Here is a 25,380-nt window from a genome sequence, read left to right as displayed (position 1 = left end):
TTGTTCATTATTTAGCATTTGAAAAACATTGAATAAAAGTGCATTCATCACCACCATATTGAGAGAGAACCCTGCAAAAATGTATCAGCTTATGTTTTTGTTCAGTGTATTTTCATTCAATCCCTTCCAGTTTCACTATGACTTATATGACTGGATATGGAGACAGTAACCTCTGTTACTGAACAAACAAATAATTAATATAGGATATAATTGAATAAGTATAATGATATATCCTGATTTATCTTGACTTATCCTGATCATTTATTAATACTATGGACACATGTTTCTGCACACAGGCCTACACATTACACAATGGGATTTCACTGTAAATATAGATAAGAAATGAAATGAAACCAATAGCGCACAATAGGATATGAGACTTTGATTTGACAATATACTTATTTGCTGTTCCAGTCCTGTACAGAAACCAGACCACTGTCTTCTATACTAAAGTGGAAACAAATTGAACCTACATTACAACCTAACACATAAAATACAAGGGGTGCTGTATATAGGCTACTTGTAAAAGACAAGATGTGAAGGCTTGTCTACTATTTATAAATATTGTTTGAAACAAATAGGCCTAACTGTTTTACTTCCGTTTTCTTGTTTTTAATAAATGTTTAAAGTCAAGATTTGTTTTTTATCTGTGGTTTGTAAGTGTTCCAAGATAAATTAAGATAAATGGGATGTAAATCACAGTATGAGCAGTTGTTTCTTCACCAGAGCTGGTTCTCCTTGGTTCTGATGTTACTGAAATAATGTGGAGAAATCCTCAAGATGAATGGCTCTGCTGCAGTAACAATTAATTCATATCCACTTATTCAATAGTTAGATTGTACATATTTATCCAGATACTGAGTAAGTCATTTTTGGATTAACTACTATACTGCTTTTTAAGGTTTATTATAAACCAGCAGTTGTTATGCACCACATGTGGAAGAACTCCCAGAAAACAGCAGGTATGCTGGCACTCTTATTTATTTTACATCACAATGAAATACTGTTCTGTTTCCCACTGCATTTGATTGAGTTTTTCTTTCTCTTCTGCACTGTAATGTTTTATGTATTTTTGTTTTAGTTATGATTTTATATATGTTTCCTGATGTGTGCAAAGCACATTGAAATGCCTTGTTGGAATTTGCTATACCAATAACGTTATTTTATATTTATGCTGGCTCCTGCTTTGACTTTAAGAAACTCCTCAATGGATCACTAGACTAGTAGACTAAATATTGTTCAACCAAAGTGGACTGTTATGTTCAAGTGGACTCTGTTTTCGACCATTGAATGGTTTTTCTCCAGATTAACTGGAAAACCAGTTCTTAAAGGGGCATTCCACTCATTTTCAACATTTTACTATGTCATTATATACCTTAGAGCTGCATTAAACATGCCAAATATTAGACAAGTTGTTCTGATTTTGTACCAAAACTCCCCAGCCACATAGACAAAGCCAACACTCAATGGAAATCAGACTTTGAATAGGGGACACATTAGCACATTCCAAACCAGCCTGGGACAAGAAGCAACATATGTAGGTACATTGCACTGAAGTCCCCAGGTCCCCCCAGTCGAGCTTGTACCTGTAACTTGGGGGAAGTCTATTATAATTATTACTGATTCTCCAGTAAAGACATGTTGCCTCTACAAAAACCACACTACAAATGAAAGAAACCAGAACAAGAGAACACACACCCATTGATTCTGATTGGACGGAATTAAACAATGGCCAAGTAAACCACACCCATCAACAAAGCTAATTGGCCGAATGACTATGAGTCACGCCCACCATTAGGAACACATAAAACCAGGGCTCCAGCACAACTAATCATTCTCTAACAGAATCTTGCCTGAGGAAGGACCAACCAGTCCGAAACGTCTACTTTTCCAGCTCTCCTTTATATTTGATTCCGTCGTGAGTGAAGCGCCACCGTCGAGTCATGAGAGGTATTCTGAAAAGAAAGTTTGAGGAGGTCGACGATGAAGATCCATTCTACTCCTCACCTCCATCATCGTCCCTGCCTTCTCCTGCCTCCACGGAATGGGATTCTGATGGGGAGAGCAGCTCCTCAGAAAGCCAGGACTTTACAACTAATGGTTCTGCTTCACCTGCTGCCAGTCAACCCATCCAGTCTATTCTGAAGAGGCCAAAGCTGGAAGGGAGGCAGAGCAACGTGCGCTTTGATCTGGTGACGGTGTTCTACTTCCCACAATGCCAGGGTTTCACTAGCGTACCCTTTCGCGGGGGTGCCAGTCTGGGCATGTTGCACAGGCACAGCACTCTCCGCAGATACACAATGGCAGAGCACGCCCTGGAACAACGGAGTTGGCGCAGAGAGAGACTATGAGAGAGACGGAGAGAGGAGAAGCTTGAGGCTTTGAGACACCAGTTGATGGCCAATGTTATCATTGACCAGAGAGAATATGAGCGACTGACTGCAGACCAGGTCCCAGACGGAGACACTGACGTCCACATCACCGACGCCGAGCTGGAGGATGGGAACAGCTTCCTGCAGCCGTACTCCTACAAGCACAGACAGGCACTCCTGCGAGCAGCAGGTGTGAAGCACATTGACAAAGAGGAGAAGAGACAGCTGCATTCCCTGCGTGTCTTCAGGGAGGACTCTGGATGCAATTGCCAGGGTTTCTGTGAGCCAGAGACTTGTGAATGCAGTCTGGCAGGAATCAAGTGCCAGATGGACGCATGCCTCCCATGCTGCACTAAAGACGGCTGCGCAAACATTCAGGGACGCGTAGAGTTCAACTCCAGACGCGTGCAGACCCACTACATCGACACCGTCATGAGGCTAGAACTAGAGAGGCTACTACAAGATGATACGCCTGACCGTAGAGACAAGCTGGACGGCGTGTTCAACTCTGTTGATGTCCCGTCCCCAACACCACTGGTCATGGTGACCTCCAGCTCCTCCCAACACTCGGACGGTCCAGAGAGTTACATGGTGTCTGAGATGGACCTGCTGGACAGAGGCCAGTACCTGGTCCAGAGCTTCATGGGGGAAGGAAGCTTTGGGACGGTGGCCAAAGCCATCAGCACGTTCACCGGTGACACAGTGGCCATCAAGATATTGAAGAATCGCCACAATCACGATGAATTGGCAGCACATGAGGTAAGCAATAGCATTGTTCTTGAAGATTTTAATATTTGGCTCTGATTTATCATTAAGTTATCTAATCTAAATCTTTCTTGTATTCCTAGATGGCTGTGTTGCAAATGATGAAAGTCCTGGACCCTGACACGTGTGGAACAGTGAGATTTTACGACAGCTTTGTGCATAAAGGATTGAGATGCATGGTGTTTGAGTCTCTGGATGTTAATCTCCTGGATTTCTTGAACGAGAGACATGTCCATATGTCCATGATGGAGACGAGATGCATCATACAGCAGGTATGGCTTTGACAATTACATTTTAAAGTAATGGAAAAAATATTGATACAAAGATACTGAGTTGAATTTCTGAATTTCTGATCATGCTCTTTATTCTTGTCTTGCAGCTTGCCATTGCACTCCAGGCCCTGAAGGGAATCGGTCTGATCCACACAGACATCAAACTAGACAACATCATGCTGGTGAACCAACGACAACAACCCCTCAAAGTCAAACTCATTGACATTGGTCTGGCCGTTCCTGTCTCTGAGACCAAGCAACGGAGGATCAGACCTCCTCTTCAGTATAGGTGAGCCTTATTATCTGCTTCACTGAAAGCTCAATGCAAACAAATATTAAAATGGAAAGTGTAACGAGTGCAATTGAGAACTTGAAGAAACTTGAAAGTTGCTAACATTATCCTTTTCTTTTACAACCCACAGATCACCAGAACTCTTCCTGGGCCTCCCGATCACAGAGGCACTTGACATGTGGTCACTGGGCTGTATGGTGGTTAATGGGATGCTGTTCCGTGATCTCTTTGGCGGGAAGACTGAATATGATGTGGTGAGTATTGTGCTGATGCACTGTACATTACTACATGCATCCTGACTGTACTCTTTAATCCATAGTTATAGCCTAACACTGTTAATGAAATATTCTCAATATGTGAAATATCCTGTGTTTTTTCTACAGGTTCAATCCATCCTCTTGACACTTGGTATGCCAGAGCAATCCCTCTTGGATGCTGGACAAACAACCTGCAGCTATTTCATTCAGGAAGACGATACATGGAGATTTAAGGTATGACTGCAACTAATATTGGAGTAACAACTTCATCTCTGAAATGTTCAAGAATAGGCTGTCTTTGCACGTCATTCAATCAGATCACTAAAAATGTTTTGTTTTGTGTTTTCCAGGAACCAGAGGAGTATTACACAGTGCAGGAGTTAAAGGCAGAACTGCTAATAGAGGATGTTATGTATACACTTACATGTGTGATTTGCTCACTGGAAGAAGTGTTCTCCTCCCTGCGTTGCGATGCTGATGAAACATCTTGTGACGTCTTCATGGACCTGTTGAAACGAATGCTTCATCTGGATCCAGAGGGGAGGATAACACCTGACCAGGTGTTGGACCATCCCTTCATCACCATGCCTCACCTATGACCGTCTCAAGGTGTTTGTGGGGTCAACCATTGCAAATGTAATGCACTCCCAGTTATTGGTATTGGATTTTGTGTACAGTACATGTTTGACTATGACAACGCCACAATATGGTGATGTCGGCCAACACTGATCCAGACAGGACACTATGCTACCTAAGACACTTCAGTCAACTGAAACTGAGATCATGTGTGACCCATGGGGTGTACCATTTGTGATCACAGTACTCTTAGTAGTTATACTGTAAGAACACATGCACTATCACTGACTGTTACTATATGACTATATACTATACACACTGCTGTTGCAGTGCTGCTAATAGATGATGTTATGTATACACTTACATGTGTGATATTATCTGCTGCTAAGTGTTGTCTCTCACCTGCACAACAGACTGTGATTCTATATTAGTATATTATATACATTTCATGTGTTTATTTTACATTTTGTATTTAATATTGCACTTGCAAGTTTATATTGTACATACCAGTACTGTATATGACATCACATCAAACTGCATTTGATTGAGTTTTTCTTTCTCTTCTGCACTGTAATGTGTTATGTATTTTTGTTTTAAAATAAGCATTTCTAATTGTATGTATTATTCCCTTGCACATTATACTATATTAGACATGTTATATTAGACATTGTGTTATGTTCACATCATTGGCTGCATTCCAACTGAGAAGAAATTAGCACAATACATTTTGTAAATAATTGTTCTATTGATATATGTTTTAAGTTGTAAACATGGTTGAAATAAAACGTGTTACCTTGAAATATGCGTTGTGTACGTTCTTAAATATGGCCCAGAACAGGTTTTAAAACATTCATATTTTCCAGTTAACTTATATCTCTACATTTATTGATTGTATACTAGATAGAACGTCCTTGCGGTCATGTTTCCATCCATACATGTCCTATATATGTATTAGTAAAGGCTATTAAATTAGTGTCTATTTGGGGGTCCTTGGCGTGACGTTTGGGAACCACTGATATACAGCAGGGTATAAAGCCTTTTAAAACAAACAGCAGCATGTTGTGCACTCACTGTAAGTAAACATTGCACTTTAACATTGTCACCACAAACAATAATAGCAATGATTGTTACAAGAAAATATAGCCATTTTAACACACCTGAAACATTGGACACTAGAAAGCTGAAAGAGTGATAACAGTTCCATGTGATGATAGACCTATTACTGTAGTTCTGCTGAAACTCATCAGAGTCAAAGAGGTGTGAAATGGTCTCAGTTCATCCAAAATGTGATCATTAGCAGGTGATCTGTCCAATGCCAGACAACGAGTGACCATTAACACGTTAATCTCTGCATTTGAATGCATATAGTGAATGAAGCATCAGCCATCATCATTTAGCATGTGTACATTTTAACATGGGGAAAGAATGTGGGGTTTGTTCATTATTTAGCATTTGAAAAACATTGAATAAAAGTGCATTCATCACCACCATATTGAGAGAGAACCCTGCAAAAATGTATCAGCTTATGTTTTTGTTCAGTGTATTTTCATTCAATCCCTTCCAGTTTCACTATGACTTATATGACTGGATATGGAGACAGTAACCTCTGTTACTGAACAAACAAATAATTAATATAGGATATAATTGAATAAGTATAATGATATATCCTGATTTATCTTGACTTATCCTGATCATTTATTAATACTATGGACACATGTTTCTGCACACAGGCCTACACATTACACAATGGGATTTCACTGTAAATATAGATAAGAAATGAAATGAAACCAATAGCGCACAATAGGATATGAGACTTTGATTTGACAATATACTTATTTGCTGTTCCAGTCCTGTACAGAAACCAGACCACTGTCTTCTATACTAAAGTGGAAACAAATTGAACCTACATTACAACCTAACACATAAAATACAAGGGGTGCTGTATATAGGCTACTTGTAAAAGACAAGATGTGAAGGCTTGTCTACTATTTATAAATATTGTTTGAAACAAATAGGCCTAACTGTTTTACTTCCGTTTTCTTGTTTTTAATAAATGTTTAAAGTCAAGATTTGTTTTTTATCTGTGGTTTGTAAGTGTTCCAAGATAAATTAAGATAAATGGGATGTAAATCACAGTATGAGCAGTTGTTTCTTCACCAGAGCTGGTTCTCCTTGGTTCTGATGTTACTGAAATAATGTGGAGAAATCCTCAAGATGAATGGCTCTGCTGCAGTAACAATTAATTCATATCCACTTATTCAATAGTTAGATTGTACATATTTATCCAGATACTGAGTAAGTCATTTTTGGATTAACTACTATACTGCTTTTTAAGGTTTATTATAAACCAGCAGTTGTTATGCACCACATGTGGAAGAACTCCCAGAAAACAGCAGGTATGCTGGCACTCTTATTTATTTTACATCACAATGAAATACTGTTCTGTTTCCCACTGCATTTGATTGAGTTTTTCTTTCTCTTCTGCACTGTAATGTTTTATGTATTTTTGTTTTAGTTATGATTTTATATATGTTTCCTGATGTGTGCAAAGCACATTGAAATGCCTTGTTGGAATTTGCTATACCAATAACGTTATTTTATATTTATGCTGGCTCCTGCTTTGACTTTAAGAAACTCCTCAATGGATCACTAGACTAGTAGACTAAATATTGTTCAACCAAAGTGGACTGTTATGTTCAAGTGGACTCTGTTTTCGACCATTGAATGGTTTTTCTCCAGATTAACTGGAAAACCAGTTCTTAAAGGGGCATTCCACTCATTTTCAACATTTTACTATGTCATTATATACCTTAGAGCTGCATTAAACATGCCAAATATTAGACAAGTTGTTCTGATTTTGTACCAAAACTCCCCAGCCACATAGACAAAGCCAACACTCAATGGAAATCAGACTTTGAATAGGGGACACATTAGCACATTCCAAACCAGCCTGGGACAAGAAGCATAGAGGTGTCACTGACACCAAATGGGCCATTAGACACCGGGCTCAGGAAACAAAAGAGAAACACATGTAAATTTTTCTTTGTTGAAATGGAGCCATGGGGTGAATTAACCCCAATAAGGCTAAATAAACCAAAAGTCCTACAACAATAAGGTAAACTTAAACTCTTAAACTTAAACTGGAGATAATCTAAGAGTGATTGGATTAGGCTTCCTTCAAGTACATGGCGAATGCACTCATTCCTTGCAATGTACTTACATACACTTACATATGTTGCGACCTTCGGTCGCAACATATGTAGGTACATTGCACTGAAGTCCCCAGGTCCCCCCAGTCGAGCTTGTACCTGTAACTTGGGGGAAGTCTATTATAATTATTACTGATTCTCCAGTAAAGACATGTTGCCTCTACAAAAACCACACTACAAATGAAAGAAACCAGAACAAGAGAACACACACCCATTGATTCTGATTGGACGGAATTAAACAATGGCCAAGTAAACCACACCCATCAACAAAGCTAATTGGCCGAATGACTATGAGTCACGCCCACCATTAGGAACACATAAAACCAGGGCTCCAGCACAACTAATCATTCTCTAACAGAATCTTGCCTGAGGAAGGACCAACCAGTCCGAAACGTCTACTTTTCCAGCTCTCCTTTATATTTGATTCCGTCGTGAGTGAAGCGCCACCGTCGAGTCATGAGAGGTATTCTGAAAAGAAAGTTTGAGGAGGTCGACGATGAAGATCCATTCTACTCCTCACCTCCATCATCGTCCCTGCCTTCTCCTGCCTCCACGGAATGGGATTCTGATGGGGAGAGCAGCTCCTCAGAAAGCCAGGACTTTACAACTAATGGTTCTGCTTCACCTGCTGCCAGTCAACCCATCCAGTCTATTCTGAAGAGGCCAAAGCTGGAAGGGAGGCAGAGCAACGTGCGCTTTGATCTGGTGACGGTGTTCTACTTCCCACAATGCCAGGGTTTCACTAGCGTACCCTTTCGCGGGGGTGCCAGTCTGGGCATGTTGCACAGGCACAGCACTCTCCGCAGATACACAATGGCAGAGCACGCCCTGGAACAACGGAGTTGGCGCAGAGAGAGACTACGAGAGAGACGGAGAGAGGAGAAGCTTGAGGCTTTGAGACACCAGTTGATGGCCAATGTTATCATTGACCAGAGAGAATATGAGCGACTGACTGCAGACCAGGTCCCAGACGGAGACACTGACGTCCACATCACCGACGCCGAGCTGGAGGATGGGAACAGCTTCCTGCAGCCGTACTCCTACAAGCACAGACAGGCACTCCTGCGAGCAGCAGGTGTGAAGCACATTGACAAAGAGGAGAAGAGACAGCTGCATTCCCTGCGTGTCTTCAGGGAGGACTCTGGATGCAATTGCCAGGGTTTCTGTGAGCCAGAGACTTGTGAATGCAGTCTGGCAGGAATCAAGTGCCAGATGGACGCATGCCTCCCATGCTGCACTAAAGACGGCTGCGCAAACATTCAGGGACGCGTAGAGTTCAACTCCAGACGCGTGCAGACCCACTACATCGACACCGTCATGAGGCTAGAACTAGAGAGGCTACTACAAGATGATACGCCTGACCGTAGAGACAAGCTGGACGGCGTGTTCAACTCTGTTGATGTCCCGTCCCCAACACCACTGGTCATGGTGACCTCCAGCTCCTCCCAACACTCGGACGGTCCAGAGAGTTACATGGTGTCTGAGATGGACCTGCTGGACAGAGGCCAGTACCTGGTCCAGAGCTTCATGGGGGAAGGAAGCTTTGGGACGGTGGCCAAAGCCATCAGCACGTTCACCGGTGACACAGTGGCCATCAAGATATTGAAGAATCGCCACAATCACGATGAATTGGCAGCACATGAGGTAAGCAATAGCATTGTTCTTGAAGATTTTAATATTTGGCTCTGATTTATCATTAAGTTATCTAATCTAAATCTTTCTTGTATTCCTAGATGGCTGTGTTGCAAATGATGAAAGTCCTGGACCCTGACACGTGTGGAACAGTGAGATTTTACGACAGCTTTGTGCATAAAGGATTGAGATGCATGGTGTTTGAGTCTCTGGATGTTAATCTCCTGGATTTCTTGAACGAGAGACATGTCCATATGTCCATGATGGAGACGAGATGCATCATACAGCAGGTATGGCTTTGACAATTACATTTTAAAGTAATGGAAAAAATATTGATACAAAGATACTGAGTTGAATTTCTGAATTTCTGATCATGCTCTTTATTCTTGTCTTGCAGCTTGCCATTGCACTCCAGGCCCTGAAGGGAATCGGTCTGATCCACACAGACATCAAACTAGACAACATCATGCTGGTGAACCAACGACAACAACCCCTCAAAGTCAAACTCATTGACTTTGGTCTGGCCGTTCCTGTCTCTGAGACCAAGCAACGGAGGATCAGACCTCCTCTTCAGTATAGGTGAGCCTTATTATCTGCTTCACTGAAAGCTCAATGCAAACAAATATTAAAATGGAAAGTGTAACGAGTGCAATTGAGAACTTGAAGAAACTTGAAAGTTGCTAACATTATCCTTTTCTTTTACAACCCACAGATCACCAGAACTCTTCCTGGGCCTCCCGATCACAGAGGCACTTGACATGTGGTCACTGGGCTGTATGGTGGTTAATGGGATGCTGTTCCGTGATCTCTTTGGCGGGAAGACTGAATATGATGTGGTGAGTATTGTGCTGATGCACTGTACATTACTACATGCATCCTGACTGTACTCTTTAATCCATAGTTATAGCCTAACACTGTTAATGAAATAGTCTCAATATGTGAAATATCCTGTGTTTTTTCTACAGGTTCAATCCATCCTCTTGACACTTGGTATGCCAGAGCAATCCCTCTTGGATGCTGGACAAACAACCTGCAGCTATTTCATTCAGGAAGACGATACATGGAGATTTAAGGTATGACTGCAACTAATATTGGAGTAACAACTTCATCTCTGAAATGTTCAAGAATAGGCTGTCTTTGCACGTCATTCAATCAGATCACTAAAAATGTTTTGTTTTGTGTTTTCCAGGAACCAGAGGAGTATTACACAGTGCAGGAGTTAAAGGCAGAACTGCTAATAGAGGATGTTATGTATACACTTACATGTGTGATTTGCTCACTGGAAGAAGTGTTCTCCTCCCTGCGTTGCGATGCTGATGAAACATCTTGTGACGTCTTCATGGACCTGTTGAAACGAATGCTTCATCTGGATCCAGAGGGGAGGATAACACCTGACCAGGTGTTGGACCATCCCTTCATCACCATGCCTCACCTATGACCGTCTCAAGGTGTTTGTGGGGTCAACCATTGCAAATGTAATGCACTCCCAGTTATTGGTATTGGATTTTGTGTACAGTACATGTTTGACTATGACAACGCCACAATATGGTGATGTCGGCCAACACTGATCCAGACAGGACACTATGCTACCTAAGACACTTCAGTCAACTGAAACTGAGATCATGTGTGACCCATGGGGTGTACCATTTGTGATCACAGTACTCTTAGTAGTTATACTGTAAGAACACATGCACTATCACTGACTGTTACTATATGACTATATACTATACACACTGCTGTTGCAGTGCTGCTAATAGATGATGTTATGTATACACTTACATGTGTGATATTATCTGCTGCTAAGTGTTGTCTCTCACCTGCACAACAGACTGTGATTCTATATTAGTATATTATATACATTTCATGTGTTTATTTTACATTTTGTATTTAATATTGCACTTGCAAGTTTATATTGCACATACCAGTACTGTATATGACATCACATCAAACTACAGTGCAGAAGAGAAAGAAAAACTTGATTGAGTTTTTCTTTCTCTTCTGCACTGTAATGTGTTATGTATTTTTGTTTTAAAATAAGCATTTCTAATTGTATGTATTATTCCCTTGCACATTATACTATATTAGACATGTTATATTAGACATTGTGTTATGTTCACATCATTGGCTGCATTCCAACTGAGAAGAAATTAGCACAATACATTTTGTAAATAATTGTTCTATTGATATATGTTTTAAGTTGTAAACATGGTTGAAATAAAACGTGTTACCTTGAAATATGCGTTGTGTACGTTCTTAAATATGGCCCAGAACAGGTTTTAAAACATTCATATTTTCCAGTTAACTTATATCTCTACATGTATTGATTGTATACTAGATAGAACGTCCTTGCGGTCATGTTTCCATCCATCCATGTCCTATATATGTATTAGTAAAGGCTATTAAATTAGTGTCTATTTGGGGGTCCTTGGCGTGACGTTTGGGAACCACTGATATACAGCAGGGTATAAAGCCTTTTAAAACAAACAGCAGCATGTTGTGCACTCACTGTAAGTAAACATTGCACTTTAACATTGTCACCACAAACAATAATAGCAATGATTGTTACAAGAAAATATAGCCATTTTAACACACCTGAAACATTGGACACTAGAAAGCTGAAAGAGTGATAACAGTTCCATGTGATGATAGACCTATTACTGTAGTTCTGCTGAAACTCATCAGAGTCAAAGAGGTGTGAAATGGTCTCAGTTCATCCAAAATGTGATCATTAGCAGGTGATCTGTCCAATGCCAGACAACGAGTGACCATTAACACGTTAATCTCTGCATTTGAATGCATATAGTGAATGAAGCATCAGCCATCATCATTTAGCATGTGTACATTTTAACATGTGGAAAGAATGTGGGGTTTGTTCATTATTTAGCATTTGAAAAACATTGAATAAAAGTGCATTCATCACCACCATATTGAGAGAGAACCCTGCAAAAATGTATCAGCTTATGTTTTTGTTCAGTGTATTTTCATTCAATCCCTTCCAGTTTCACTATGACTTATATGACTGGATATGGAGACAGTAACCTCTGTTACTGAACAAACAAATAATTAATATAGGATATAATTGAATAAGTATAATGATATATCCTGATTTATCTTGACTTATCCTGATCATTTATTAATACTATGGACACATGTTTCTGCACACAGGCCTACACATTACACAATGGGATTTCACTGTAAATATAGATAAGAAATGAAATGAAACCAATAGCGCACAATAGGATATGAGACTTTGATTTGACAATATACTTATTTGCTGTTCCAGTCCTGTACAGAAACCAGACCACTGTCTTCTATACTAAAGTGGAAACAAATTGAACCTACATTACAACCTAACACATAAAATACAAGGGGTGCTGTATATAGGCTACTTGTAAAAGACAAGATGTGAAGGCTTGTCTACTATTTATAAATATTGTTTGAAACAAATAGGCCTAACTGTTTTACTTCCGTTTTCTTGTTTTTAATAAATGTTTAAAGTCAAGATTTGTTTTTTATCTGTGGTTTGTAAGTGTTCCAAGATAAATTAAGATAAATGGGATGTAAATCACAGTATGAGCAGTTGTTTCTTCACCAGAGCTGGTTCTCCTTGGTTCTGATGTTACTGAATTAATGTGGAGAAATCCTCAAGATGAATGGCTCTGCTGCAGTAACAATTAATTCATATCCACTTATTCAATAGTTAGATTGTACATATTTATCCAGATACTGAGTAAGTCATTTTTGGATTAACTACTATACTGCTTTTTAAGGTTTATTATAAACCAGCAGTTGTTATGCACCACATGTGGAAGAACTCCCAGAAAACAGCAGGTATGCTGGCACTCTTATTTATTTTACATCACAATGAAATACTGTTCTGTTTCCCACTGCATTTGATTGAGTTTTTCTTTCTCTTCTGCACTGTAATGTTTTATGTATTTTTGTTTTAGTTATGATTTTATATATGTTTCCTGATGTGTGCAAAGCACATTGAAATGCCTTGTTGGTATTTGCTATACCAATAACGTTATTTTATATTTATGCTGGCTCCTGCTTTGACTTTAAGAAACTCCTCAATGGATCACTAGACTAGTAGACTAAATATTGTTCAACCAAAGTGGACTGTTATGTTCAAGTGGACTCTGTTTTCGACCATTGAATGGTTTTTCTCCAGATTAACTGGAAAACCAGTTCTTAAAGGGGCATTCCACTCATTTTCAACATTTTACTATGTCATTATATACCTTAGAGCTGCATTAAACATGCCAAATATTAGACAAGTTGTTCTGATTTTGTACCAAAACTCCCCAGCCACATAGACAAAGCCAACACTCAATGGAAATCAGACTTTGAATAGGGGACACATTAGCACATTCCAAACCAGCCTGGGACAAGAAGCATAGAGGTGTCACTGACACCAAATGGGCCATTAGACACCGGGCTCAGGAAACAAAAGAGAAACACATGTAAATTTGTCTTTGTTGAAATGGAGCCATGGGGTGAATTAACCCCAATAAGGCTAAATAAACCAAAAGTCCTACAACAATAAGGTAAACTTAAACTCTTAAACTTAAACTGGAGATAATCTAAGAGTGATTGGATTAGGCTTCCTTCAAGTACATGGCGAATGCACTCATTCCTTGCAATGTACTTACATACACTTACATATGTTGCGACCTTCGGTCGCAACATATGTAGGTACATTGCACTGAAGTCCCCAGGTCCCCCCAGTCGAGCTTGTACCTGTAACTTGGGGGAAGTCTATTATAATTATTACTGATTCTCCAGTAAAGACATGTTGCCTCTACAAAAACCACACTACAAATGAAAGAAACCAGAACAAGAGAACACACACCCATTGATTCTGATTGGACGGAATTAAACAATGGCCAAGTAAACCACACCCATCAACAAAGCTAATTGGCCGAATGACTATGAGTCACGCCCACCATTAGGAACACATAAAACCAGGGCTCCAGCACAACTAATCATTCTCTAACAGAATCTTGCCTGAGGAAGGACCAACCAGTCCGAAACGTCTACTTTTCCAGCTCTCCTTTATATTTGATTCCGTCGTGAGTGAAGCGCCACCGTCGAGTCATGAGAGGTATTCTGAAAAGAAAGTTTGAGGAGGTCGACGATGAAGTTCCATTGTACTCCTCACCTCCATCATCGTCCCTGCCTTCTCCTGCCTCCACGGAATGGGATTCTGATGGGGAGAGCAGCTCCTCAGAAAGCCAGGACTTTACAACTAATGGTTCTGCTTCACCTGCTGCCAGTCAACCCATCCAGTCTATTCTGAAGAGGCCAAAGCTGGAAGGGAGGCAGAGCAACGTGCGCTTTGATCTGGTGACGGTGTTCTACTTCCCACAATGCCAGGGTTTCACTAGCGTACCCTTTCGCGGGGGTGCCAGTCTGGGCATGTTGCACAGGCACAGCACTCTCCGCAGATACACAATGGCAGAGCACGCCCTGGAACAACGGAGTTGGCGCAGAGAGAGACTACGAGAGAGACGGAGAGAGGAGAAGCTTGAGGCTTTGAGACACCAGTTGATGGCCAATGTTATCATTGACCAGAGAGAATATGAGCGACTGACTGCAGACCAGGTCCCAGACGGAGACACTGACGTCCACATCACCGACGCCGAGCTGGAGGATGGGAACAGCTTCCTGCAGCCGTACTCCTACAAGCACAGACAGGCACTCCTGCGAGCAGCAGGTGTGAAGCACATTGACAAAGAGGAGAAGAGACAGCTGCATTCCCTGCGTGTCTTCAGGGAGGACTCTGGATGCAATTGCCAGGGTTTCTGTGAGCCAGAGACTTGTGAATGCAGTCTGGCAGGAATCAAGTGCCAGATGGACGCATGCCTCCCATGCTGCACTAAAGACGGCTGCGCAAACATTCAGGGACGCGTAGAGTTCAACTCCAGACGCGTGCAGACCCACTACATCGACACCGTCATGAGGCTAGAACTAGAGAGGCTACTACAAGCTGATACGCCTGACCGTAGAGACAAGCTGGACGGCGTGTTCAACTCTGTTGATGTCCCGTCCCCAACACCACTGGTCATGGTGACCTCCAGCTCCTCCCAACACTCGGACGGTCCAGAGAGTTACATGGTGTCTGAGATGGACCTGCTGGACAGAGGCCAGTACCTGGTCCAGAGCTTCATGGGGGAAGGAAGCTTTGGGACGGTGGCCAAAGCCATCAGCACGTTCACCGGTGACACAGTGGCCATCAAGATATTGAAGAATCGCCACAATCACGATGAATTGGCAGCACATGAGGTAAGCAATAGCATTGTTCTTGAAGATTTTAATATTTGGCTCTGATTTATCATTAAGTTATCTAATCTAAATCTTTCTTGTATTCCTAGATGGCTGTGTTGCAAATGATGAAAGTCCTGGACCCTGACACGTGTGGAACAGTGAGATTTTACGACAGCTTTGTGCATAAAGGATTGAGATGCATGGTGTTTGAGTCTCTGGATGTTAATCTCCTGGATTTCTTGAACGAGAGACCATCCCTTCATCACCATGCCTCACCTATGACCGTCTCAAGGTGTTTGTGGGGTCAACCATTGCAAATGTAATGCACTCCCAGTTATTGGTATTGGATTTTGTGTACAGTACATGTTTGACTATGACAACGCCACAATATGGTGATGTCGGCCAACACTGATCCAGACAGGACACTATGCTACCTAAGACACTTCAGTCAACTGAAACTGAGATCATGTGTGACCCATGGGGTGTACCATTTGTGATCACAGTACTCTTAGTAGTTATACTGTAAGAACACATGCACTATCACTGACTGTTACTATATGACTATATACTATACACACTGCTGTTGCAGTGCTGCTAATAGATGATGTTATGTATACACTTACATGTGTGATATTATCTGCTGCTAAGTGTTGTCTCTCACCTGCACAACAGACTGTGATTCTATATTAGTATATTATATACATTTCATGTGTTTATTTTACATTTTGTATTTAATATTGCACTTGCAAGTTTATATTGTACATACCAGTACTGTATATGACATCACATCAAACTGCATTTGATTGAGTTTTTCTTTCTCTTCTGCACTGTAATGTGTTATGTATTTTTGTTTTAAAATAAGCATTTCTAATTGTATGTATTATTCCCTTGCACATTATACTATATTAGACATGTTATATTAGACATTGTGTTATGTTCACATCATTGGCTGCATTCCAACTGAGAAGAAATTAGCACAATACATTTTGTAAATAATTGTTCTATTGATATATGTTTTAAGTTGTAAACATGGTTGAAATAAAACGTGTTACCTTGAAATATGCGTTGTGTACGTTCTTAAATATGGCCCAGAACAGGTTTTAAAAAATTCATATTTTCCAGTTAACTTATATCTCTACATGTATTGATTGTATACTAGATAGAACGTCCTTGCGGTCATGTTTCCATCCATCCATGTCCTATATATGTATTAGTAAAGGCTATTAAATTAGTGTCTATTTGGGGGTCCTTGGCGTGACGTTTGGGAACCACTGATATACAGCAGGGTATAAAGCCTTTTAAAACAAACAGCAGCATGTTGTGCACTCACTGTAAGTAAACATTGCACTTTAACATTGTCACCACAAACAATAATAGCAATGATTGTTACAAGAAAATATAGCCATTTTAACACACCTGAAACATTGGACACTAGAAAGCTGAAAGAGTGATAACAGTTCCATGTGATGATAGACCTATTACTGTAGTTCTGCTGAAACTCATCAGAGTCAAAGAGGTGTGAAATGGTCTCAGTTCATCCAAAATGTGATCATTAGCAGGTGATCTGTCCAATGCCAGACAACGAGTGACCATTAACACGTTAATCTCTGCATTTGAATGCATATAGTGAATGAAGCATCAGCCATCATCATTTAGCATGTGTACATTTTAACATGGGGAAAGAATGTGGGGTTTGTTCATTATTTAGCATTTGAAAAACATTGAATAAAAGTGCATTCATCACCACCATATTGAGAGAGAACCCTGCAAAAATGTATCAGCTTATGTTTTTGTTCAGTGTATTTTCATTCAATCCCTTCCAGTTTCACTATGACTTATATGACTGGATATGGAGACAGTAACCTCTGTTACTGAACAAACAAATAATTAATATAGGATATAATTGAATAAGTATAATGATATATCCTGATTTATCTTGACTTATCCTGATCATTTATTAATACTATGGACACATGTTTCTGCACACAGGCCTACACATTACACAATGGGATTTCACTGTAAATATAGATAAGAAATGAAATGAAACCAATAGCGCACAATAGGATATGAGACTTTGATTTGACAATATACTTATTTGCTGTTCCAGTCCTGTACAGAAACCAGACCACTGTCTTCTATACTAAAGTGGAAACAAATTGAACCTACATTACAACCTAACACATAAAATACAAGGGGTGCTGTATATAGGCTACTTGTAAAAGACAAGATGTGAAGGCTTGTCTACTATTTATAAATATTGTTTGAAACAAATAGGCCTAACTGTTTTACTTCCGTTTTCTTGTTTTTAATAAATGTTTAAAGTCAAGATTTGTTTTTTATCTGTGGTTTGTAAGTGTTCCAAGATAAATTAAGATAAATGGGATGTAAATCACAGTATGAGCAGTTGTTTCTTCACCAGAGCTGGTTCTCCTTGGTTCTGATGTTACTGAAATAATGTGGAGAAATCCTCAAGATGAATGGCTCTGCTGCAGTAACAATTAATTCATATCCACTTATTCAATAGTTAGATTGTACATATTTATCCAGATACTGAGTAAGTCATTTTTGGATTAACTACTATACTGCTTTTTAAGGTTTATTATAAACCAGCAGTTGTTATGCACCACATGTGGAAGAACTCCCAGAAAACAGCAGGTATGCTGGCACTCTTATTTATTTTACATCACAATGAAATACTGTTCTGTTTCCCACTGCATTTGATTGAGTTTTTCTTTCTCTTCTGCACTGTAATGTTTTATGTATTTTTGTTTTAGTTATGATTTTATATATGTTTCCTGATGTGTGCAAAGCACATTGAAATGCCTTGTTGGTATTTGCTATACCAATAACGTTATTTTATATTTATGCTGGCTCCTGCTTTGACTTTAAGAAACTCCTCAATGGATCACTAGACTAGTAGACTAAATATTGTTCAACCAAAGTGGACTGTTATGTTCAAGTGGACTCTGTTTTCGACCATTGAATGGTTTTTCTCCAGATTAACTGGAAAACCAGTTCTTAAAGGGGCATTCCACTCATTTTCAACATTTTACTATGTCATTATATACCTTAGAGCTGCATTAAACATGCCAAATATTAGACAAGTTGTTCTGATTTTGTACCAAAACTCCCCAGCCACATAGACAAAGCCAACACTCAATGGAAATCAGACTTTGAATAGGGGACACATTAGCACATTCCAAACCAGCCTGGGACAAGAAGCATAGAGGTGTCACTGACACCAAATGGGCCATTAGACACCGGGCTCAGGAAACAAAAGAGAAACACATGTAAATTTTTCTTTGTTGAAATGGAGCCATGGGGTGAATTAACCCCAATAAGGCTAAATAAACCAAAAGTCCTACAACAATAAGGTAAACTTAAACTCTTAAACTTAAACTGGAGATAATCTAAGAGTGATTGGATTAGGCTTCCTTCAAGTACATGGCGAATGCACTCATTCCTTGCAATGTACTAACATACACTTACATATGTTGCGACCTTCGGTCGCAACATATGTAGGTACATTGCACTGAAGTCCCCAGGTCCCCCCAGTCGAGCTTGTACCTGTAACTTGGGGGAAGTCTATTATAATTATTACTGATTCTCCAGTAAAGACATGTTGCCTCTACAAAAACCACACTACAAATGAAAGAAACCAGAACAAGAGAACACACACCCATTGATTCTGATTGGACGGAATTCAACAATGGCCAAGTAAACCACACCCATCAACAAAGCTAATTGGCCGAATGACTATGAGTCACGCCCACCATTAGGAACACATAAAACCAGGGCTCCAGCACAACTAATCATTCTCTAACAGAATCTTGCCTGAGGAAGGACCAACCAGTCCGAAACGTCTACTTTTCCAGCTCTCCTTTATATTTGATTCCGTCGTGAGTGAAGCGCCACCGTCGAGTCATGAGAGGTATTCTGAAAAGAAAGTTTGAGGAGGTCGACGATGAAGATCCATTGTACTCCTCACCTCCATCATCGTCCCTGCCTTCTCCTGCCTCCACGGAATGGGATTCTGATGGGGAGAGCAGCTCCTCAGAAAGCCAGGACTTTACAACTAATGGTTCTGCTTCACCTGCTGCCAGTCAACCCATCCAGTCTATTCTGAAGAGGCCAAAGCTGGAAGGGAGGCAGAGCAACGTGCGCTTTGATCTGGTGACGGTGTTCTACTTCCCACAATGCCAGGGTTTCACTAGCGTACCCTTTCGCGGGGGTGCCAGTCTGGGCATGTTGCACAGGCACAGCACTCTCCGCAGATACACAATGGCAGAGCACGCCCTGGAACAACGGAGTTGGCGCAGAGAGAGACTACGAGAGAGACGGAGAGAGGAGAAGCTTGAGGCTTTGAGACACCAGTTGATGGCCAATGTTATCATTGACCAGAGAGAATATGAGCGACTGACTGCAGACCAGGTCCCAGACGGAGACACTGACGTCCACATCACCGACGCCGAGCTGGAGGATGGGAACAGCTTCCTGCAGCCGTACTCCTACAAGCACAGACAGGCACTCCTGCAAGCAGCAGGTGTGAAGCACATTGACAAAGAGGAGAAGAGACAGCTGCATTCCCTGCGTGTCTTCAGGGAGGACTCTGGATGCAATTGCCAGGGTTTCTGTGAGCCAGAGACTTGTGAATGCAGTCTGGCAGGAATCAAGTGCCAGATGGACGCATGCCTCCCATGCTGCACTAAAGACGGCTGCGCAAACATTCAGGGACGCGTAGAGTTCAACTCCAGACGCGTGCAGACCCACTACATCGACACCGTCATGAGGCTAGAACTAGAGAGGCTACTACAAGATGATACGCCTGACCGTAGAGACAAGCTGGACGGCGTGTTCAACTCTGTTGATGTCCCGTCCCCAACACCACTGGTCATGGTGACCTCCAGCTCCTCCCAACACTCGGACGGTCCAGAGAGTTACATGGTGTCTGAGATGGACCTGCTGGACAGAGGCCAGTACCTGGTCCAGAGCTTCATGGGGGAAGGAAGCTTTGGGACGGTGGCCAAAGCCATCAGCACGTTCACCGGTGACACAGTGGCCATCAAGATATTGAAGAATCGCCACAATCACGATGAATTGGCAGCACATGAGGTAAGCAATAGCATTGTTCTTGAAGATTTTAATATTTGGCTCTGATTTATCATTAAGTTATCTAATCTAAATCTTTCTTGTATTCCTAGATGGCTGTGTTGCAAATGATGAAAGTCCTGGACCCTGACACGTGTGGAACAGTGAGATTTTACGACAGCTTTGTGCATAAAGGATTGAGATGCATGGTGTTTGAGTCTCTGGATGTTAATCTCCTGGATTTCTTGAACGAGAGACATGTCCATATGTCCATGATGGAGACGAGATGCATCATACAGCAGGTATGGCTTTGACAATTACATTTTAAAGTAATGGAAAAAATATTGATACAAAGATACTGAGTTGAATTTCTGAATTTCTGATCATGCTCTTTATTCTTGTCTTGCAGCTTGCCATTGCACTCCAGGCCCTGAAGGGAATCGGTCTGATCCACACAGACATCAAACTAGACAACATCATGCTGGTGAACCAACGACAACAACCCCTCAAAGTCAAACTCATTGACTTTGGTCTGGCCGTTCCTGTCTCTGAGACCAAGCAACGGAGGATCAGACCTCCTCTTCAGTATAGGTGAGCCTTATTATCTGCTTCACTGAAAGCTCAATGCAAACAAATATTAAAATGGAAAGTGTAACGAGTGCAATTGAGAACTTGAAGAAACTTGAAAGTTGCTAACATTATCCTTTTCTTTTACAACCCACAGATCACCAGAACTCTTCCTGGGCCTCCCGATCACAGAGGCACTTGACATGTGGTCACTGGGCTGTATGGTGGTTAATGGGATGCTGTTCCGTGATCTCTTTGGCGGGAAGACTGAATATGATGTGGTGAGTATTGTGCTGATGCACTGTACATTACTACATGCATCCTGACTGTACTCTTTAATCCATAGTTATATCCTAACACTGTTAATGAAATATTCTCAATATGTGAAATATCCTGTGTTTTTTCTACAGGTTCAATCCATCCTCTTGACACTTGGTATGCCAGAGCAATCCCTCTTGGATGCTGGACAAACAACCTGCAGCTATTTCATTCAGGAAGACGATACATGGAGATTTAAGGTATGACTGCAACTAATATTGGAGTAACAACTTCATCTCTGAAATGTTCAAGAATAGGCTGTCTTTGCACGTCATTCAATCAGATCACTAAAAATGTTTTGTTTTGTGTTTTCCAGGAACCAGAGGAGTATTACACAGTGCAGGAGTTAAAGGCAGAACTGCTAATAGAGGATGTTATGTATACACTTACATGTGTGATTTGCTCACTGGAAGAAGTGTTCTCCTCCCTGCGTTGCGATGCTGATGAAACATCTTGTGACGTCTTCATGGACCTGTTGAAACGAATGCTTCATCTGGATCCAGAGGGGAGGATAACACCTGACCAGGTGTTGGACCATCCCTTCATCACCATGCCTCACCTATGACCGTCTCAAGGTGTTTGTGGGGTCAACCATTGCAAATGTAATGCACTCCCAGTTATTGGTATTGGATTTTGTGTACAGTACATGTTTGACTATGACAACGCCACAATATGGTGATGTCGGCCAACACTGATCCAGACAGGACACTATGCTACCTAAGACACTTCAGTCAACTGAAACTGAGATCATGTGTGACCCATGGGGTGTACCATTTGTGATCACAGTACTCTTAGTAGTTATACTGTAAGAACACATGCACTATCACTGACTGTTACTATATGACTATATACTATACACACTGCTGTTGCAGTGCTGCTAATAGATGATGTTATGTATACACTTACATGTGTGATATTATCTGCTGCTAAGTGTTGTCTCTCACCTGCACAACAGACTGTGATTCTATATTAGTATATTATATACATTTCATGTGTTTATTTTACATTTTGTATTTAATATTGCACTTGCAAGTTTATATTGTACATACCAGTACTGTATATGACATCACATCAAACTGCATTTGATTGAGTTTTTCTTTCTCTTCTGCACTGTAATGTGTTATGTATTTTTGTTTTAAAATAAGCATTTCTAATTGTATGTATTATTCCCTTGCACATTATACTATATTAGACATGTTATATTAGACATTGTGTTATGTTCACATCATTGGCTGCATTCCAACTGAGAAGAAATTAGCACAATACATTTTGTAAATAATTGTTCTATTGATATATGTTTTAAGTTGTAAACATGGTTGAAATAAAACGTGTTACCTTGAAATATGCGTTGTGTACGTTCTTAAATATGGCCCAGAACAGGTTTTAAAACATTCATATTTTCCAGTTAACTTATATCTCTACATGTATTGATTGTATACTAGATAGAACGTCCTTGCGGTCATGTTTCCATCCATCCATGTCCTATATATGTATTAGTAAAGGCTATTAAATTAGTGTCTATTTGGGGGTCCTTGGCGTGACGTTTGGGAACCACTGATATACAGCAGGGTATAAAGCCTTTTAAAACAAACAGCAGCATGTTGTGCACTCACTGTAAGTAAACATTGCACTTTAACATTGTCACCACAAACAATAATAGCAATGATTGTTACAAGAAAATATAGCCATTTTAACACACCTGAAACATTGGACACTAGAAAGCTGAAAGAGTGATAACAGTTCCATGTGATGATAGACCTATTACTGTAGTTCTGCTGAAACTCATCAGAGTCAAAGAGGTGTGAAATGGTCTCAGTTCATCCAAAATGTGATCATTAGCAGGTGATCTGTCCAATGCCAGACAACGAGTGACCATTAACACGTTAATCTCTGCATTTGAATGCATATAGTGAATGAAGCATCAGCCATCATCATTTAGCATGTGTACATTTTAACATGGGGAAAGAATGTGGGGTTTGTTCATTATTTAGCATTTGAAAAACATTGAATAAAAGTGCATTCATCACCACCATATTGAGAGAGAACCCTGCAAAAATGTATCAGCTTATGTTTTTGTTCAGTGTATTTTCATTCAATCCCTTCCAGTTTCACTATGACTTATATGACTGGATATGGAGACAGTAACCTCTGTTACTGAACAAACAAATAATTAATATAGGATATAATTGAATAAGTATAATGATATATCCTGATTTATCTTGACTTATCCTGATCATTTATTAATACTATGGACACATGTTTCTGCACACAGGCCTACACATTACACAATGGGATTTCACTGTAAATATAGATAAGAAATGAAATGAAACCAATAGCGCACAATAGGATATGAGACTTTGATTTGACAATATACTTATTTGCTGTTCCAGTCCTGTACAGAAACCAGACCACTGTCTTCTATACTAAAGTGGAAACAAATTGAACCTACATTACAACCTAACACATAAAATACAAGGGGTGCTGTATATAGGCTACTTGTAAAAGACAAGATGTGAAGGCTTGTCTACTATTTATAAATATTGTTTGAAACAAATAGGCCTAACTGTTTTACTTCCGTTTTCTTGTTTTTAATAAATGTTTAAAGTCAAGATTTGTTTTTTATCTGTGGTTTGTAAGTGTTCCAAGATAAATTAAGATAAATGGGATGTAAATCACAGTATGAGCAGTTGTTTCTTCACCAGAGCTGGTTCTCCTTGGTTCTGATGTTACTGAAATAATGTGGAGAAATCCTCAAGATGAATGGCTCTGCTGCAGTAACAATTAATTCATATCCACTTATTCAATAGTTAGATTGTACATATTTATCCAGATACTGAGTAAGTCATTTTTGGATTAACTACTATACTGCTTTTTAAGGTTTAATATAAACCAGCAGTTGTTATGCACCACATGTGGAAGAACTCCCAGAAAACAGCAGGTATGCTGGCACTCTTATTTATTTTACATCACAATGAAATACTGTTCTGTTTCCCACTGCATTTGATTGAGTTTTTCTTTCTCTTCTGCACTGTAATGTTTTATGTATTTTTGTTTTAGTTATGATTTTATATATGTTTCCTGATGTGTGCAAAGCACATTGAAATGCCTTGTTGGTATTTGCTATACCAATAACGTTATTTTATATTTATGCTGGCTCCTGCTTTGACTTTAAGAAACTCCTCAATGGATCACTAGACTAGTAGACTAAATATTGTTCAACCAAAGTGGACTGTTATGTTCAAGTGGACTCTGTTTTCGACCATTGAATGGTTTTTCTCCAGATTAACTGGAAAACCAGTTCTTAAAGGCATTCCACTCATTTTCAACATTTTACTATGTCATTATATACCTTAGAGCTGCATTAAACATGCCAAATATTAGACAAGTTGTTCTGATTTTGTACCAAAACTCCCCAGCCACATAGACAAAGCCAACACTCAATGGAAATCAGACTTTGAATAGGGGACACATTAGCACATTCCAAACCAGCCTGGGACAAGAAGCATAGAGGTGTCACTGACACCAAATGGGCCATTAGACACCGGGCTCAGGAAACAAAAGAGAAACACATGTACATTTTTCTTTGTTGAAATGGAGCCATGGGGTGAATTAACCCCAATAAGGCTAAATAAACCAAAAGTCCTACAACAATAAGGTAAACTTAAACTCTTAAACTTAAACTGGAGATAATCTAAGAGTGATTGGATTAGGCTTCCTTCAAGTACATGGCGAATGCACTCATTCCTTGCAATGTACTAACAT

The 25,380-nt window shown here is 40.1% G+C and overlaps 4 protein-coding genes across 4 annotated transcripts; all 4 read left to right on the top strand.

The window, feature by feature from the left end:
- Positions 1-1,943: 1,943 nt before the first annotated feature.
- LOC306919347 (cysteine/serine-rich nuclear protein 3-like) lies at positions 1,944-2,876 on the top strand (the record flags this gene model as incomplete). The annotated part of the gene is given in 2 exon segments (XM_079532142.1): positions 1,944-2,348; positions 2,352-2,876. Coding segments are annotated over 2 exon segments (930 nt in total), but the record flags the coding sequence as incomplete, so codon positions are not given.
- A 5,323-nt stretch (positions 2,877-8,199) lies between these two features.
- LOC306919346 (cysteine/serine-rich nuclear protein 3-like) lies at positions 8,200-9,132 on the top strand (the record flags this gene model as incomplete). Its single annotated transcript, XM_079532141.1, has 1 exon — positions 8,200-9,132. A coding segment is annotated over one exon (933 nt), but the record flags the coding sequence as incomplete, so codon positions are not given.
- A 5,343-nt stretch (positions 9,133-14,475) lies between these two features.
- LOC306919345 (cysteine/serine-rich nuclear protein 3-like) lies at positions 14,476-15,408 on the top strand (the record flags this gene model as incomplete). Its single annotated transcript, XM_079532140.1, has 1 exon — positions 14,476-15,408. A coding segment is annotated over one exon (933 nt), but the record flags the coding sequence as incomplete, so codon positions are not given.
- A 4,161-nt stretch (positions 15,409-19,569) lies between these two features.
- On the top strand, positions 19,570-20,502 carry LOC306919344 (cysteine/serine-rich nuclear protein 3-like; the record flags this gene model as incomplete). The annotated part of the gene is made up of 1 exon (XM_079532139.1): positions 19,570-20,502. A coding segment is annotated over one exon (933 nt), but the record flags the coding sequence as incomplete, so codon positions are not given.
- Positions 20,503-25,380: the final 4,878 nt, after the last annotated feature.

The sequence above is a fragment of the Electrona antarctica genome (genome assembly GCF_951216825.1).
Source record: "Electrona antarctica genome assembly, contig: scaffold_25, whole genome shotgun sequence".
NCBI classification, from domain to species: domain Eukaryota; kingdom Metazoa; phylum Chordata; class Actinopteri; order Myctophiformes; family Myctophidae; genus Electrona; species Electrona antarctica.
This window is presented reverse-complemented; position numbering and strand designations above follow the sequence as displayed.